This window comes from Heloderma suspectum, chromosome 2 (assembly GCF_057233095.1).
Source record: "Heloderma suspectum isolate Gila_16-S chromosome 2, 16-S_ref, whole genome shotgun sequence".
Taxonomy (NCBI): Eukaryota; Metazoa; Chordata; class Lepidosauria; order Squamata; family Helodermatidae; genus Heloderma; species Heloderma suspectum.
Genome location: NC_139459.1, coordinates 5,198,042 through 5,213,373, shown reverse-complemented (window position 1 = coordinate 5,213,373; position 15,332 = coordinate 5,198,042). Strand labels below are relative to the sequence as shown.

General features: G+C 47.5%; 1 protein-coding gene across 5 annotated transcripts in view; it reads right to left on the bottom strand.

The window, feature by feature from the left end:
• Nucleotides 1–160: 160 nt before the first annotated feature.
• Nucleotides 161–15,332, bottom strand: part of UBAP2 (ubiquitin associated protein 2) — a 158,526-nt gene continuing 143,354 nt past the window's right edge. For 3 of the 5 annotated variants that reach the window (XM_084832803.1, XM_084832804.1, XM_084832807.1), the window contains 5 exons: nt 14,642–14,741; nt 6,262–6,369; nt 5,183–5,250; nt 4,414–4,605; nt 161–2,198 (listed from right to left, as the gene is read on the bottom strand). In XM_084832803.1, the coding sequence (XP_084688929.1) occupies nt 2,103–2,198; nt 4,414–4,605; nt 5,183–5,250; nt 6,262–6,369; nt 14,642–14,741 (564 nt within the window). In that variant the 3' untranslated portion in view covers nt 161–2,102. The remainder of the gene's footprint in view (nt 2,199–4,413; nt 4,606–5,182; nt 5,251–6,261; nt 6,370–14,641; nt 14,742–15,332) is intronic. The other 2 variants (XM_084832805.1, XM_084832806.1) reach the window with 1 other exon arrangement.

Below are 15,332 nucleotides of genomic sequence, written 5' to 3'. Positions count from 1 at the left end.
CCACTGCCTTTCTGAGGCGAGGCTCTGATTTTGGCCAAGAACAGTTTAGGCTCCCTGTAGAAGAGGGAGTTAAGTATTTCTTGGCACAAAATGGCCAGTGTTGCAGATATAGTTGGCTTTTAGGAGGGGCGGGGGAGGCTAAAACAGGATTACACACAGTAGAGTACAGATTGCTTTTTATCAGTGTTAACAAGTAGTTGTTCATATCACCCTAAAATTGTGGAACTTGCTGTTGCAAAACCACAAATGCAGCCCTTGCAGCAACTCTGGGGGTTACTCATTAGAAACAAAAGATTCACACATGCATGCGCGTGCGCGCACACACCTCACACCAAGGTACCACTGCTCTTAACCGTATATGCCCATCTCGAGCAAGCTCAAATCTATGTGGGTTTGTTCCCCTTTTGTGATCACAGACTCTTGCCTGATTCCATTAAAAGCAACACGAACAACTTTCCACTGCTTGAAGAAATCCCTTCTCTCTGGAAGACCCAACCAGGTGTTTCATTTCCAGTTCCTTCCTGATCATGTTATTCTGCAGGAGCAGTTCAGACCTCCATGTTTCTGGGGGCTTCCAGTTTTTGAACTTCTGGTCCCAGAAGAACTAATACATTCTGCCACGAGGTGCTGCCGCTTCTCCCTCTTGCCTGGGAGAGCGCGTGCTTTGACCTCTTCCCCTCTAGCAGAGATGGGTGCCCATCCAGTGAATGAGTGCTCCAATAAAAGGTTCAGGTACCTGCCCTCATCATACGTAATGTGAGCAGCATGCAATCTTGGCCCACAAGCATTAGCTGCGGGTGTCCTCAACCCCTTTAGTGACTGGCAAAGGAGGTGCACGGTGCCCACCTGTGCTAGCTTTCATGTACTGGGATGTTATTGCGAAGTACCTTGAGCTAGAAGCTCTTGCGATCCCCTTTCGCCTCAGTACTGATCTGAATAACCTGCTAAAGGTAAATGTCCATAGAGGGATGGGCAGACCTTTGAAAACTGAGACTGCAAACACCACTGATATGCTCAGAACTTTATTAGGTGGAGTTCGGGCTAAAAAGAAATGGAATTTCTAAAACATTCATTGTGGTGGTGGGTGTAGGACAGGAAGAATAAGGAGTCCTCCCACACACACACACACACACCCCTTCAGTCCTTTGCCCACACACACACACGAAGTGCGGGAAGGAAGAATGTGGGTGGGGAGGGCAGGAGGAGACATTAATACTGGTCATTCCGGTCTAGATATGTGGAGTGACGCCCAGGCCTAGGGCAGAGAGGTTACAAAATTCAGCTTTTGCACCCTCTTATTGAAGAATTTGCTGCTGAGCCCCTGATTGGCAGATAAACAATTCTGGGATATGCTGAGCAGTCCAGTCTCTGGCTGAGGGGGGAAAAAAACAGAAAGGGGAAGGAGGGACAACACTGTATTTTTTCGTTCGCCTTTTTAAAAATTGTCTAATAAAAAAAGTGCGATGCTGCAACTTGCAACAAGACTGACCATGAATATTAAATCCTCAGGGTGGCAGAAATGGGCCAAAGAGGAGAAGTAATACTTTTAAGAAAATGAAATTACATGTAAGAAACTAGGAGTAGACAAAAAAACCTCAATTCTTCCTGTGAGCCTTACCAGTTGCCTGAGCTAAGAACTGCTTTTAAATCAGAAGCTTCCAGGCCCAAAATAAAAAATGGCACACTTTGTCCTTTGACAATGTATAAAGTCCTCAAAACTATACAAAAATTCAGAGAAAGCTGCCCTGGGCCAAAACGGGAGTGTCAAGTTGGAGCTCCCTACAAGGAAGGAAATAAACAGTCTTCAAAGAGATGCAGAAACCACCATCAGGCTCTATTACATTTACAAATACATACATAAATATATTACATACAACAGCAAATCATAGAGAAGCAGGTAAGGAGTCACGCACACGAGGGTGGGCTGCCATTTTCCCTGCAGGGGCTGCTGAGTGGGCTCTTAGCTGGGATGCCCTCACCCACCCACCCACCCCACTCCAAGGGGATGGTCTCTTGGCAGGTGTGGGAGCCCAAGAATGGGCATTGGCTGCTACTTGCTGTCTTCTCCCCTTCCCTCCCATTCTTCCCTGTCTGGGGTGGGGCTAGTTCGTCCAGTAGGGAGATGCTCCATAGGCGGTTTTGGTAGCCTGAGACTTCTGCTGCATGGCACTTGGCTGACTGCGCTGGCCAGATCCACCCTGGAAAGAGACAAGAGGAAGGACATTCATTGCCAGGGTCAGAAGGGGCTCCATAGTCACTCCTCCGCCGTTTCCCAGCAGGCACAGCTGCCACCTCCTGTCCCACAAGATCCTTTTGACGCTTGCAGCAGGAACCAGCGTTTCCCCAGGAGAGCTGTCAATTGCCCTTTGGGATGTTCTCATGTTCTGCCTCTGTGCCTCCTTCCCCTGCCCTCTTGAATGGCCTTCATAATTTTAAGTTGCATTCCTTAGGTTTTAGGTTGTTTCCCATGTGAAGTTTCCTTTCCAGCAACACACACTGATCCTGGGGCAGAGGAGTCACTGCACCTTTCCAATTCATGTGGGTCACCAGCCAGACCTGACAAGCTTTGCCATTGCGTCAGAGGAATTGAGAGTGCACCTGAGATATGCATCCAGTTGTTCCTGTTGGCTCAGGAAAGCTGGTAGAATTTGCAACTCTTGTAGGCTTTGCAACTTAAGCTACAGTAACCTGGATCGTTTTGTAACAAGTTACCTATGGCAGGTATGAACTTGGGAGAACAAGTTCAGAAAAATAAGATTAAAAGTATATTTGTGTACATTGTTAAAAGTAGATTCTGCTTGCCACTTTAGGAGAAAGGCTGTAGCTCCTCCCCTTCGCTGCTCCCCAATATTTGACAGATTTTCCCAGGTCTCTTGAGGCTGTGAACCTATGCCCACATGCCTGGGAGTCACTGAACTCCAGGCATGACAGGATTGCACTTGGGGATGTACAGTTTGTTTAAAATCTGGTTCATCTGCATTTCGCGGATTTTCAGGCATCTTTCATTCCATCATCCACTGACAATCTGATTTTTTTTTCGTTTCTGAATTTGTGCAAATGGAAATTTGTGCAAATTTACACTTGCACAAGATTGTACTTGTGACAATCTACAAATCCCCCCAAAATGTGGATTTTCACACGTCAGCATATGGGGAAAATGCACATTTTTGGCAGTTTTTAAAAATAATTGAGTATTTTTCTATTACTAAATCTGCACAAAGTTCTGGAAAGCTAGAAAAATGGTCCGCAAGTCTGTGGAATCTGTCCAACTGGGGAAAAGATGGTCTGCTGTGGAATTCTTGGGTTGGATTCATAAAAACCCAAACTCATTTGATCCCATTGCGGATTTCTTTGACATCCCTAATTACACTATGAAGGTATCAAACTGTGTCTGAACATCATAGCCCCTGGGAGTGGTCAGCCAGACTCATTTTCCACTATTTGATGCAGGAGAAAGGAGCAAATAAGCAAGATTGGGGCTTCTGACACTAGAAAAATATTTAAACGGATAGGAACATCGAAAGCTCCCTTATAGGAAGGTCTACCTAGCTCAGCATTCTTTGCACTTTCTGGCAGGGGATCCCCAGGGTTTCAGGTAGGAGTCTTTCCCAGCACTACCTGGAGGTACTGGGGACTTGAAACTGGGATCACCTCCATGCAAAGCAGCTGTGCTGCCACTGAGCTAGCCACTCAGCTCTTCCCCTAAACTGGCACTTTTTAATATTTGTTCATCTTCATAATGTAAGTTTAAAATCATTTCAGCCAACATCCCCTTCCTACCATGTAAGAAACGGCTTAATTCCCTACATAGTGAATAAAGGCTCAGGGAATAGAGACTGTCAAAGAAAAATGGTGTGTGCTGGGGGGAGGGGAATAGATAAATGGGAGCTGGCACTCCTGGAAGTGGTAATGGGAGACATCTGGAAGCTCAGAGAACAGGCACCTCCTGCTTTAGGGGCAGAATCCCCAGACAGCCTTGATTTTGGAATAGTGTTTAAGGATGCAGGCCTATGCATGTTTAGAAAGAAAAAATCCTACAATTCTCAGCATGCCCCAGGCAGCCTATGCTGGGAACTGCAGGACTCTTTTCTGTATAAACATGCATGAGATCGTGCCTGACGGACTTTTCACCCATCTTTATGCCACGTGTGGTTCTGCAAACATATCAGATAGGTCTGTCCCACCCACCCACCTCCACACTATGGAGGGAAACTGGCATTTTACTGGATTTCCACCAAAAGAGAAATGGAGCGGTGCCTGATTTTCCCAAAACGTTTCTCTTGAAAAATTATCTCTCTCATATATGTGTATGTGTATATGTATATACATTTGTGTGCGTGTATGCGCGCTTCTGGGAGCTGGCTCTGCAGGCAATGCTTGTGCATTTACTGTCTCCCTGCCTCAGCAACTCACCTGCCCATCCTGCTGAAGGTGATGGTGCAGCATCTGAGAATGAGGCTGCTGATGGGCAGGCAGGATGTGAAGGAACGGCGCCGGCGCATAGCCAGCAGCAGCGGCAGGGTTCAGGGGCCCCGTGGAGCCCAGGGCTGAGGGCAGGCTGAACGAGGGCGGAGTGCCAGCGTGGAATCCCTGCTTGTCAAAAGTCTGGGCAAAGGAGAACAAGGAAAGACACTTCAGCAGAGGGAAAGCGGCCCCTCTGCCCATGTTTACAAGCCCAAGCCCATGTCCAAGATAACCTGCAACCCGAGCTTGGTCTGAGAGGGGAGATAAATGACCAGGCTCAGCTCTGGACAGATACAGCAGTACCCCACAGCAGGCTGCCTAGTCTGCAGAATGCCCTCCAGAGAGAGGCTGGCCCTTTGCCAACGCATATGTCATTCTGCGCCAGGTGGACCTTTTCATTTGGCTGGGCATTTCGGTGTATTAACAATAATAATTAACAGAACGTTGAAGCAAGGATGGAACTTGAACTGTGGGACCATCACTTCTGCGGGGAGGGTGATGTGCCTATAAAAAGCCCCAAAGGTTTTCAGGACAGGAAGTGCAAGCTCTCAACTTAAGTGGAGTACTGACTTCCACTGAGTACTCAGCGCAGAAGCCCCTTAAGAGACCCAAAGGCGGAGCTGCAAATCAGGAAGTCAACATGCTCACACCGAGGGAGCTGAAAGCAGCAGAAGGCTGCTTTTGGCATACACGCGCTGGCTGCAGGACAGCCCCTCACCTGAGTCTTGTTGTAGACTGAACCACTAATATCAGGCACACCTGTGTTACTTGAGGTCACAGAAACACCTGGAGGAAAAGAAAAGACGAAGAATAGTCAGCTATGGAATCAGCCAAGGCAATGGAGCAAAAGCATTTCTCTACCTCTCTGCTGGATTCCACATCCCCAAGGGCTGATGATTACCCTTCTTTGGTGCACACTGAGCTGGCTTCCTTCTGCCTAAAACCAGGAAGAGCCACCTCTCCTTTAACATGTAATGTTAAATATTCTGAGAGCATCCAGGATGCCTTTTAGTTGTGACAGCTGAATGAAAGCTGCGGGTTCAGTGGCAGGATACCTTCTACTGCAAGGAGCAAACAGGGCACCCTGTCACCCCAGTGTCCTTCTTGTGGGTGTTCCATGGCCACCTGGCAACTGAGCTAAGCTACGTGGACCTTTAGTCTGACCCAGCATAGCAACACTGGTTTAATCCCATAATTTCATTTTTCTCTTCACTAAGAAAAATTAAATGTATTTCTTCCCACAGAAAGAAATTGGGGAAATTAACTGCTCACGTCCTTGAAGGCACACGGCTGCAATGCCATTTAGCCTGCCTCTCTGTGCCCACCAAAGACCAGCTGCCAGAGGAGCAACAACAGTGGAGAGACCGCTAGAGCCCTCCTTGCACTGGCCTGCAGGTAACTTAGGGAGCTCACAGATGGAAAAGTCCCCCCCCCCCCGACTCTGCATGGTGGGGTGGATCCTGTGATTCTATTCTATGGCTCTCCCCAGGGCCTCCCCAGGGAAGCTCACCTCTTTCTAGCGCCAGGACACCAGGCCTTTTCATTCCACTTCATTAGTTAGGTCTTTTTATTCTGGAGCTGGATGAGTTCTTAACCGATTGTACTGCTGCTTCAAGATCGGGGCGTGGGGGATACTATTCTAAAACTGTAAACCATTCTAGAAGTCCTTGGACTAACAGAGTGGGGTATAAGTGACTGCAGCTCATACATACAGAAAATTGCTGCTCCAAGTTCCCCAGAGTAACAGTGCAACACATTCATCATCACCACCACCACCACCACCACCACCACTACCACCTTTCCCTGGTCCGCTGCCAGATGCCTTGTTCTGTGCTTGAGAGGACCCAGCGTAACCTCCCTTGCTGTAGTCTCCGGCGGCCGTTCCTTGGGATAGGTCATCATAACCTGAGGGGGTGAACAAGAGGAAGCACGTCTCTAGTTACTATCGCAACAGCTAGGAATGTGAGAAATTTGCATTCGAGTAAGTGGCTAAATAGACATTGGCCAATTACTCTCAGCAGGCTATTGTGAGGACGAAATGAAAATTTGTGTGCGCTGCTACGGATCTGCTTTGCTTGGGTGCTTTCAAACTACAGTTCCAGGCCTGGTGTGCATTACTGAGACCTGGGTGGATGAGCCGGGTGGGTGGATCTGTCTCAGCTTTGTCCACCTGGGTACTCAATGCAGCACCAACCTAGATTAGACAGTCGGGGGGGAGGAGTTGCTGTCATCCATAAGGACTCCATCTCCCTCACAAGGAAACCCATCCATCCTAGCACCAGTTTTGAGAATCTGTACCTTGTGTTGGGCCAAAGAGACAGAACAGGTATGCTGCTGGTGTACTGCCCACCCCGCTGCCCAGCAGTCTCCCTGCCTGAGCTGGCTGAGCTGGTCTCGGAGGTGGTGCTGGAGAACCCTAGGACGGTGGTTCTGGGGGACTTCAACATCCACGCCAAGGCTATCCTGACAGGGCCTGCTCGGGACTTCATGGCAACCTTGACAACCAGGAGGCTGTCTCAGTACATTACTGGCCTGACACATGTGGTAGGACATACCTTTTGCTGTTGGAGGGATGAGGGATGATCTGGTTTGGGGGGGGGGTGTTCAACTACCCCATTGTCATGGTCAGATCACTTCTTGACTCGTCTAGGCTACTGTAATGCACTCTATGTGGGGTTACCCTTGAAGACGGTTCGGAAGCTGCAGCTGGTGCAGAACGCAGCGGCTCACCTGATTAAAGGCAGCCACCGGCATGATCACATCACTCCAGTGCTGAAGGAGTTGCACTGGTTACCAGTTGTTTTCTGGGCCAAATTCAAGGTGCTGGTTTTGACCTTTAAAACCCTATATGGTTCCAGTCCAGCCTATCTCAAGGAACGCCTCCAGAAACACCAGACAGGCCACTCAACAAGACTAGCCTCGGATGGCCTTCTCTCTGTCCCATCAGCCAGGACAGCTAGGCTGGTGAGGACGAGGGAGAGGGCTTTCTCTGTCGTGGCCCCCACTCTGTGGAACTCCCTCCCTAGGGAACTCCGCCACGGCCCCTCTTTAATGAGCTTCCGCCACGCATTACAAATGTGGTGGTTCAGGCAGGCATTGGGAGAGGTAGGGTATTTTTTTGAAATACAATGTTTTAACGTGGAATTTTATTGTTTTAAACTGTTGTACTATTGTACATTGCTCAGAGTGGCTGGGTGACCGGCCAGATGGGCGATCAAGAAATGTAATTAATTAATTAATTAATTTCCTTGTGAAGTTTGGATTGGCAGTAGCAGTTCCTCCCTGCAGGGGTGGGGGACCAATTAAGATGGTCTGCCCCCAGAAACTTATGGAATCCAATGAATTCCTGAATAATCTGGGGGATTTTCCGGCTGATAAGGCTTGCGATTCTGTCGAGGCTCTGGTCTCACTATGGAATGGTGAGATGGGAAGGGCCATCGATACAATTGCTCCCAAGCACCCACTCCGGTGCTGTGGAGCCCATAATTCACCTTGATTTACAGAAGATCTATGGGCAATGAAACAGGCCGCATGACAACTTATGTGCAGGTGGCACAGGTCTCGGAGCAAGCGTGATCGATGACTAGCAAAGATTCTTCATTGTGCCTATTATGCGGCAGCGAGGATGGCAAAAAAAACCCTTACTATATATCTATTATATCATCCTCAAAATGTTGCTCAGCAGAATTGTTCCAAGCGGTGAAGGGCCTGTTGGGATCTTGCTCAGGCTCAAAGAAACTGGGACTGGAACCCTCAGTCATGTGCTGTGATAAATTTGCTAGGCACTTCGGGAGTCGCTCATATTCACTCAGAACTTGATGCCACAGTTATTGCAGAGTCTGGGGAGGTGTCCCATGCTCCATCTGGTTATGTTTCAGTTGTTGCAGCCTGATGATGTGGACAAGACATTTGAATCAGTCCGGCCCGCCACGTGTAAGCTTGACCCTTGCCCATCTCAGCTTATATGATCTAGCAGGCGTGGATTGGCTGGGTGGGTCCAGGGGGTGGTAAATGCTTCGCTCTGTCAGGAGGTGGTTCCTGCCGCCTTGGAAGAGGCTGTCGTGCGCCCTCTCCTGAAGAGGCCCTCCCTGGACCCAGAGGTGTGTGAGAACTATCGCCCCATTGCCAGTATCCCCTTTTGGGGCAAGGTCCTTGAGCGTGTGGTGGCTGGGCAGCTTCAGACGTTCTTGGAGGAAAATGATTATCTTGACCCATTTCAGTCTGGTTTCAAGCCAGGGTGCGGCACTGAAATGGCCTTGGCTGCTCTGACTGACAACCTATTCTGGGTGAAAGACGGGGGAAGTGCTGCCCTGTTGATCTTCCTGGATCTCTCCACGGCTTTTGACACCATTGATCACGGTGTCTTATTGGATCGGCTCTGCAGGATGGGAGTTGGGGGCACTGTGCTACAGTGGTTCTGCTCCTACCTGCAGGGCCAATTCCTGAGAGTGGTATTGGGGGATTCCTGCTCTACCCCATAGCTATTAAGCTGTGGGGTGCCACAGGGTTCTATTCTATCCCCCATGCTGTTCAACATCTGTATGAAGCCTCTGGGTGAGGTCATTAGGAATTTTGGGGTGGGGTGTCACCAGTATGCTGATGATACTCAGCTCTATTTCTCCTTGTTGTCGGAGTCAGCTGGGGCAGTGAAGGTGCTGGATCAGTGCCTGGAGGCTGTAATGGGCTGGGTGAGGGCCAATAAACTGAGGCTAAATCCTGACAAGACGGAAGCTCTGTGGATTGGTGGTTCCCGAGTCCGGGAACTGGGTAAGTGACCTGTCCTGGACGGGGTTGCACTCCCCGTGAAGGAGCAGATGTGTAGCTTGGGAGTACTCCTAGATCCATCCCTGTCACTGGAGCCCCAGGTGGACTCCGTGGCCCAGAGCACTTGGGGCCAGCTTTGGCTGATCCGCCAGCTACGGCCTTTCCTGGCCAGGGATAACCTAGCCACAGCAGTGCATGCGCTGGTAACTTCCCAATCAGACTATTGCAATGCACTTTACGTGGGGCTGCCCTCGAAGACGACTCGGAAGTTGCACCTAGTGCAAAATGCAGCAGCTAAACTGCTGACTGGAACACTTCATCAAAATCATATCACACAAGTTCTAAGGAATTGCACTGGCTGCCAATACGCTTCCGGTAGGAATTCAAGGTTTTGGTGATGACATTTAACACCCTAAGCGGCTTGGGACCTTGATATTTGAGGGAGCGCCTCTCCCTATATGTGCCTGCCCGAGGACTGAGATCTGTTGGAGGGACCCTCCTCTGTCCCCCACCAGTGCGAGACATACACAACGGTGGGACGTGGGAGAGAGCTCTTTCGGCTGTGGTGCCCCGGTTGTGGAATGCCCTCCCCTTGGAGGGCCGATTGGCACATGCATTGGACTCATTTCGGCGCCAAGTAAAAACATGGCTTTTTACCAAAGCCTTTGAGAGCTAAATGCATTCCCTAGCACAGTGTTTTAACTGCTTTATTGCTTTAGATTTTAACTGGTTTTAGCTTGTTTAATAGTTTAATATGTTTTAGGTGTTTAAATTATTTATTGTTTTATACTGTTTAAATTGATTTTATCTGTATGCCGCCCCGATATCTTAATATTATTATTATAACTAATAATATTTAGGAAGCCTGTGGCTGCCAGTTAGCTATCTAGCTGATCAATACACCTTAAACAAAGGGTATACCAGAAATTGCTTTACGTGGGTTCAATCTTTGATTTTGTGCTAACAAGAATTAGTAGGGGGAAATCATTTGACCTATTTTTCATCTTTCTTCAAATATACTTCTTAGGGCATCACATCTAAATATAACATGTTTTAAATCAAATAAGAAAGTTTTAGATCAAATAAGAGTTTCTTGTTATTATAAAGGAAAATATCGGTAAACAGTATTTCCGAAGCAATTTTTTTGTTATCAAAGAAAGACATCTGGCCTAAAAGCTGACAGGCATAGGCTAATGGGCTTCTATCTAAAAGCTGCCACATTTCAAAATTAGGTCATATTTATATTGTTTCTGGGTAGAGATTACCTTGTTAATATCTACTCTTCCATAAATTAGTGATCACATTATCTTGTTGATACTAAACATTCCCACAAAATTGAAATGTACAAAAAAAGCTTATGCCTATATTTTTCAAGCTAGATTAATTTTGAATCATATATTTAAAATACTTGTCCTTACTTAAAATTTACTGAGTGCACAAGTCTTTCTAGATACTTGTATATCAAACTTTTTGATGTCTGAGCCCTATACAATATTGTCTTATAACTGATAAGTGAAAATACACTTTTTTGGCCTTGGGTAACTATAGCAAGGCTTCACATTCTAGCATTCTTTAAATAACACTTGTGTCTAGCCATTAAAACCTACAATCCTTTATTCTTCAAATAATCTCTTGGCCTTGAGCAATGGGCTTTAACATCAACATTCTTTCCTTGAATATTATGTAGGCTTTCTCAACAATTAATAGTGGTCACCCAGAATCCATTGTCAGTCTGCTTGTATCTCTGTGTCTTCCCTTTAATACAATTACTACTTTTTACTTATATTTTTAAACTCTTGATTATGCATCATTAAACATTTGGCACTTGAATTTCATAATAGATATCAAATATTGCTTTGAGAGAGGTGGGTTAGCACTTCCTCAACAGAGAATTCCAGCAATTCCAATAAAGCAAACTTAGCTATTTCCTAAAAATCCAGGACAACACGCGTGTACGCACACATGTACACACCCTTGCTGGAGAGTCAAGATATGGTGAGGAAACAACAGAAGCCTTTAAAATTGATCAGGACAATGCTAAGAACAATGTATTCCGGTCAAATACTTCCAAGAGAGGAAGAATTCTTTCGTGGCCAGTGGCTTAACAGGCCCATCACTCAACCAAACCTGCAAGTACTGTCAAGGATTTTAAAGAAGTAGCTAATTGCTGCGTTATCGAAGTTGCTAAGAAGGCTACTGCAGAATTGCTACGCCACCTCTTTCAAAGCAATATAGGATGTCTTGTTATAAAATGTCAAGTGAAGAGCAACTGAAAATGCTTAATAAGAAGTAATTAAACATTTGCAAAGGTAAAAAGCAGTAATTGTAATAAAGGGAAGACACACAAAGCAACAAGCAGCTTCAAAATGAACGATGGATAACTTAATTGGCACAAAGATCTGGATGGTATCCAAAGACGGGCCCTGTCATTTGGGCCAAAGAATGATTTGAGGAATGAAGAGTTGAAAGATTTAATGGCCAGGGTGAAGGTTTATCTGAACGGTGCTGAAATTTAAAGCTTTGTTATATCATCCAAGGATGAAAGTATATTTGAAGTTTTCACATATAAATTAAATGAGCAAAAAATATTGTATGAGGTAGAAACATGTAAAGGCTTGATATACAACTGTCTAGCAAAAATATACAATTAGGTTTAATTAATACATTTTGAGTAAGGAGTTTATTTCTCAAACAAGTAATTCAGAATTAATTTTATCCGGCCTGAAAGATGTAAGCCTCTTTACATGTCTTAATTTAAGAATTGTTTTAAGTCAAGACTGTAAGCTCTGATTTATGGGACCATAAATAATAACAACTTTGAGATCATCTCTCCATAGGAAGAGATAAGGATGCTCTGATTTTGGAATGAAGTAGCTTCTTACCATCTAGAAGCTCACCATACCTGTGAATCTGTCAGCTGAAAAGCCTATTCAGACTTGAATAGGAAACTTGATAGTTAAAAGCTCTTCCTTTATACTATCAGGACTAGAAGTTTTAGGTAACAAGAAGTGTTTAGGAAATATTATTTCCTGTTAAGTCCTTAAAATATTTAGCAATGCTCTGCTTTATAATAGCAAGAAATGTTTTTATGTTATATTTTGATGTTATGCTTTGAAAGCATACATTTTGTGATAAAAATGAAAATAGATCCAAAGATTTTTCCCTTACGAATTTTTGTTAGTAAAAAATGAAACGGTGATCTGATGTAACACAATTTTGGGTGCATCTTTTGTTTGAAGTGTATTAATCAGCTATAGAGGTTTAACTGCCAGCAAAGGCTTCCAAAATACCACTATTGACTGAGAACACTCAACGGTACATGCAGGTAGGTGAGGAGTTAGAATTGTTTGTTTTTATCAGCATGGCTAGTTAACAGAGGAGCAAAGTTAGCAGAGGAGCAAAGGACTTCCACCTGGAGTAATCTGCCAGGGGTGGAGGTGAGGTCAATTACATGACTGCTGAACATAGCCCCCCAGCCCTTCTCAGGTTCAGAAAGGGAGTTTCCAGCCCTCCCAGGTCTCACTGCTGAGACAGGCACCAGTATGCTGCTCAAAGACAGATTGTTTTCCCCAGAATCCATCACCCCAGAGCACACTGGGAGGCAGAGAGGCTGCCATGAACACCTCATGGCCCTAGCTGGAAGCCTTGCAGGACAGGCTCTGGGCATGGGCACATGCACATACACACACATGGACAGGCATTTTTGCATCTCCTTTCCTTGTTGCTGTTCCTCAACTTCCCACAGGTCTGGAACCGACCGTGTCAGCTGAGCTCTCTCTCTCTCTCTCTCTCTTTCTCACATCTGCCTCCCTTTTAACCCGATCACCTGCACCACCACCACCACCCACTTAATCCAGTTGTAACATTTCAGATGGAGTAACGGTCTATCAAGAATTGGAGGAGGAGGAGTCCAACTGCCAGGACTTTGCTTCGCCAGTGCAAGGGAAATAAAGGATCAGGGCTGTCAAACTGCACTGGGACAGTTCTGCTCCCAGGGTCTCCCAACACGGCACCTGCAGCACTTCGCAGGTGCTCACCCAAAATCGCGGGTGCTCACCTCGGCCATTTTCTCTGACTTCATCTGCACTCAGGCCTGCTTCCACTGTGTCTATTACCTGTGTGCCAGATGGTACACAGAGCCGAGCAAGAGCCAACCCCCAGATCCAGCAGCAGGTGGCTCTGGGAGTAGCCAAGCTGGGTTCTGCCTCACATCCCAGAACACCATTGCTGGCTGTGGAGCTGCTGTGTTAAGAGGCTGCCCAGCCTCAGACGTGACCTCCCTGGCCCCCACACCCCACGTGCTGTTCCAGTCAGGGCCAAGGCCGGGGAATGAGCCCACAGCGAAGGCGAGGTTCCAAGGCCAGGTCTCAGCAGGAAAGGTCCAAGCAGAGAGCCAGGGAGCCAGGCAGCCAGGCAAGGTCAAATCCAAAGGCAGGTCTGCTTGCAGTCCCAGGGCCCAAGCACAGGGGGGCCCAGTGCACAGCTGGGCAGGCAGCGAACACATAAGCTGGGCCTGGAGCTGTGCACAGGTGTCGTTCCCACAACTATCCGCTGAAGACAGGCTCACACCAGAGTTCCTGGAGCCCCATCCAGGGCTCAGCAGCAGTTCAGAAGTACCCATGAGGTTGGCCTTGCTCATGACTTCTCCTTTCCGTGCAAGGAGCTCTCTTGAACGTGGGCATTTCCTCCCCTGAACACCATCTTTGCATAGTCCCTTTAGATGCTGGCAGTCCTTGACGTCCACCTCCGGATGAGAAGTGGAGCCCTCCAGCTCTCGAGGGAGCAGTCCCAGTGCCATCTCCCGCAAGGACCCAGATCTCCTTGGTCAGCACTCGGGCCCCCTGAAGTGACCTATTCCCCAGGGACATCCGCCTCAGGGGGCTCTGGATCATCCTCTGCTAAGAACAGCTCCAGGAGTGGGGGACGCAACACCGCAGGGCTCTGAGAGACTGCCGTAAGCAGGCTGCCTTCAGGCAGCTTCTCCTTCTTCCCTTGCTTGGAGTCAGGCGTTTTGAATAGCAAACCCCAAACCAATAAAGAAAATGTTCCCCCCTAACTAATTTGGCAGTTGTGTCAATTTGGCAGAGACCCCGCCCCATATTTCCAAGAGTGACAGGAGCCCCTGCCACCTCGATAGAGGCAGGACGAAGAGTGAGAAAGCTCCTCCTCCCCCTTACCCCCGGAAGGTCTGCAGAAGCCTCAAAGTCCTGCCTCCTGGAAGCAAATGGGAGGAGCTGCACATCATCACAGGGATGTCCTCCTCCCATGACCAAGAGAGGCAGGGTTTTTTTAAACAAAAGTAGTGTGTCCAGCACTGGTCACACCACTATGCCACACACAAGCGCACACACGCATGGCTGTCCAGCAGCTCTGCCCACACAAGAGCGTTAACGGCAAGCGCTCCTGTTGTTACCTGCTCCATAGCTGTGCTGGCCATAGCCGCTTGCCTGTTGGAAGGGTGTCGAAGCGGCGTTTAAGCCAATGCCATGCTGCTTGGCCGACGCTGGAGGGACCTGAAGGAGGAAGGCAAAAGGGTACAGATAAAACAGTCACGCTGCAGCTCTAATGGGAAGCTTCTCCTGCCACCTGTCAAAGGCAGTGCTTCTTCTCTCATGTGGCTGTGCCACACAGCTCAGGAATACAAAGCAGGGAAGCCCAACACCAAGCTAGGCAGAAGCACACACAGGAATGCTAGGTGTGACCCATCAGCTCCTGGTCTAGACCAATGGAAGCGGAGTGCCAGTTCACATGCTACTTTCTCGGCAGGCACAGGACTCCCTCACATCCCAGTATATTGGAAAGAGACTGCTCAAGAAAACCAGAGGGATCACCACATCCAAACACATACACTATTTGGTCTGATAACAGGCAACAACCATGCATTAGTATGCATTGCAACTTAAATTCTCTTTTGGTATGACGATGCAAAATCTGAGGGAAAAGTAACATGTGAACAGGGCATAAGTCTCTGCAGATTCCACTGTGCTCAGGGGGCTTGAAAATGTAAGAACGTAAGAGCAGTCATGGGGGTATCAGACCAAAGGTCCATCTATCTAGCATTCTGCTCACACAGTGGCCAACCAGCTGTCAACCAGGAACTCACA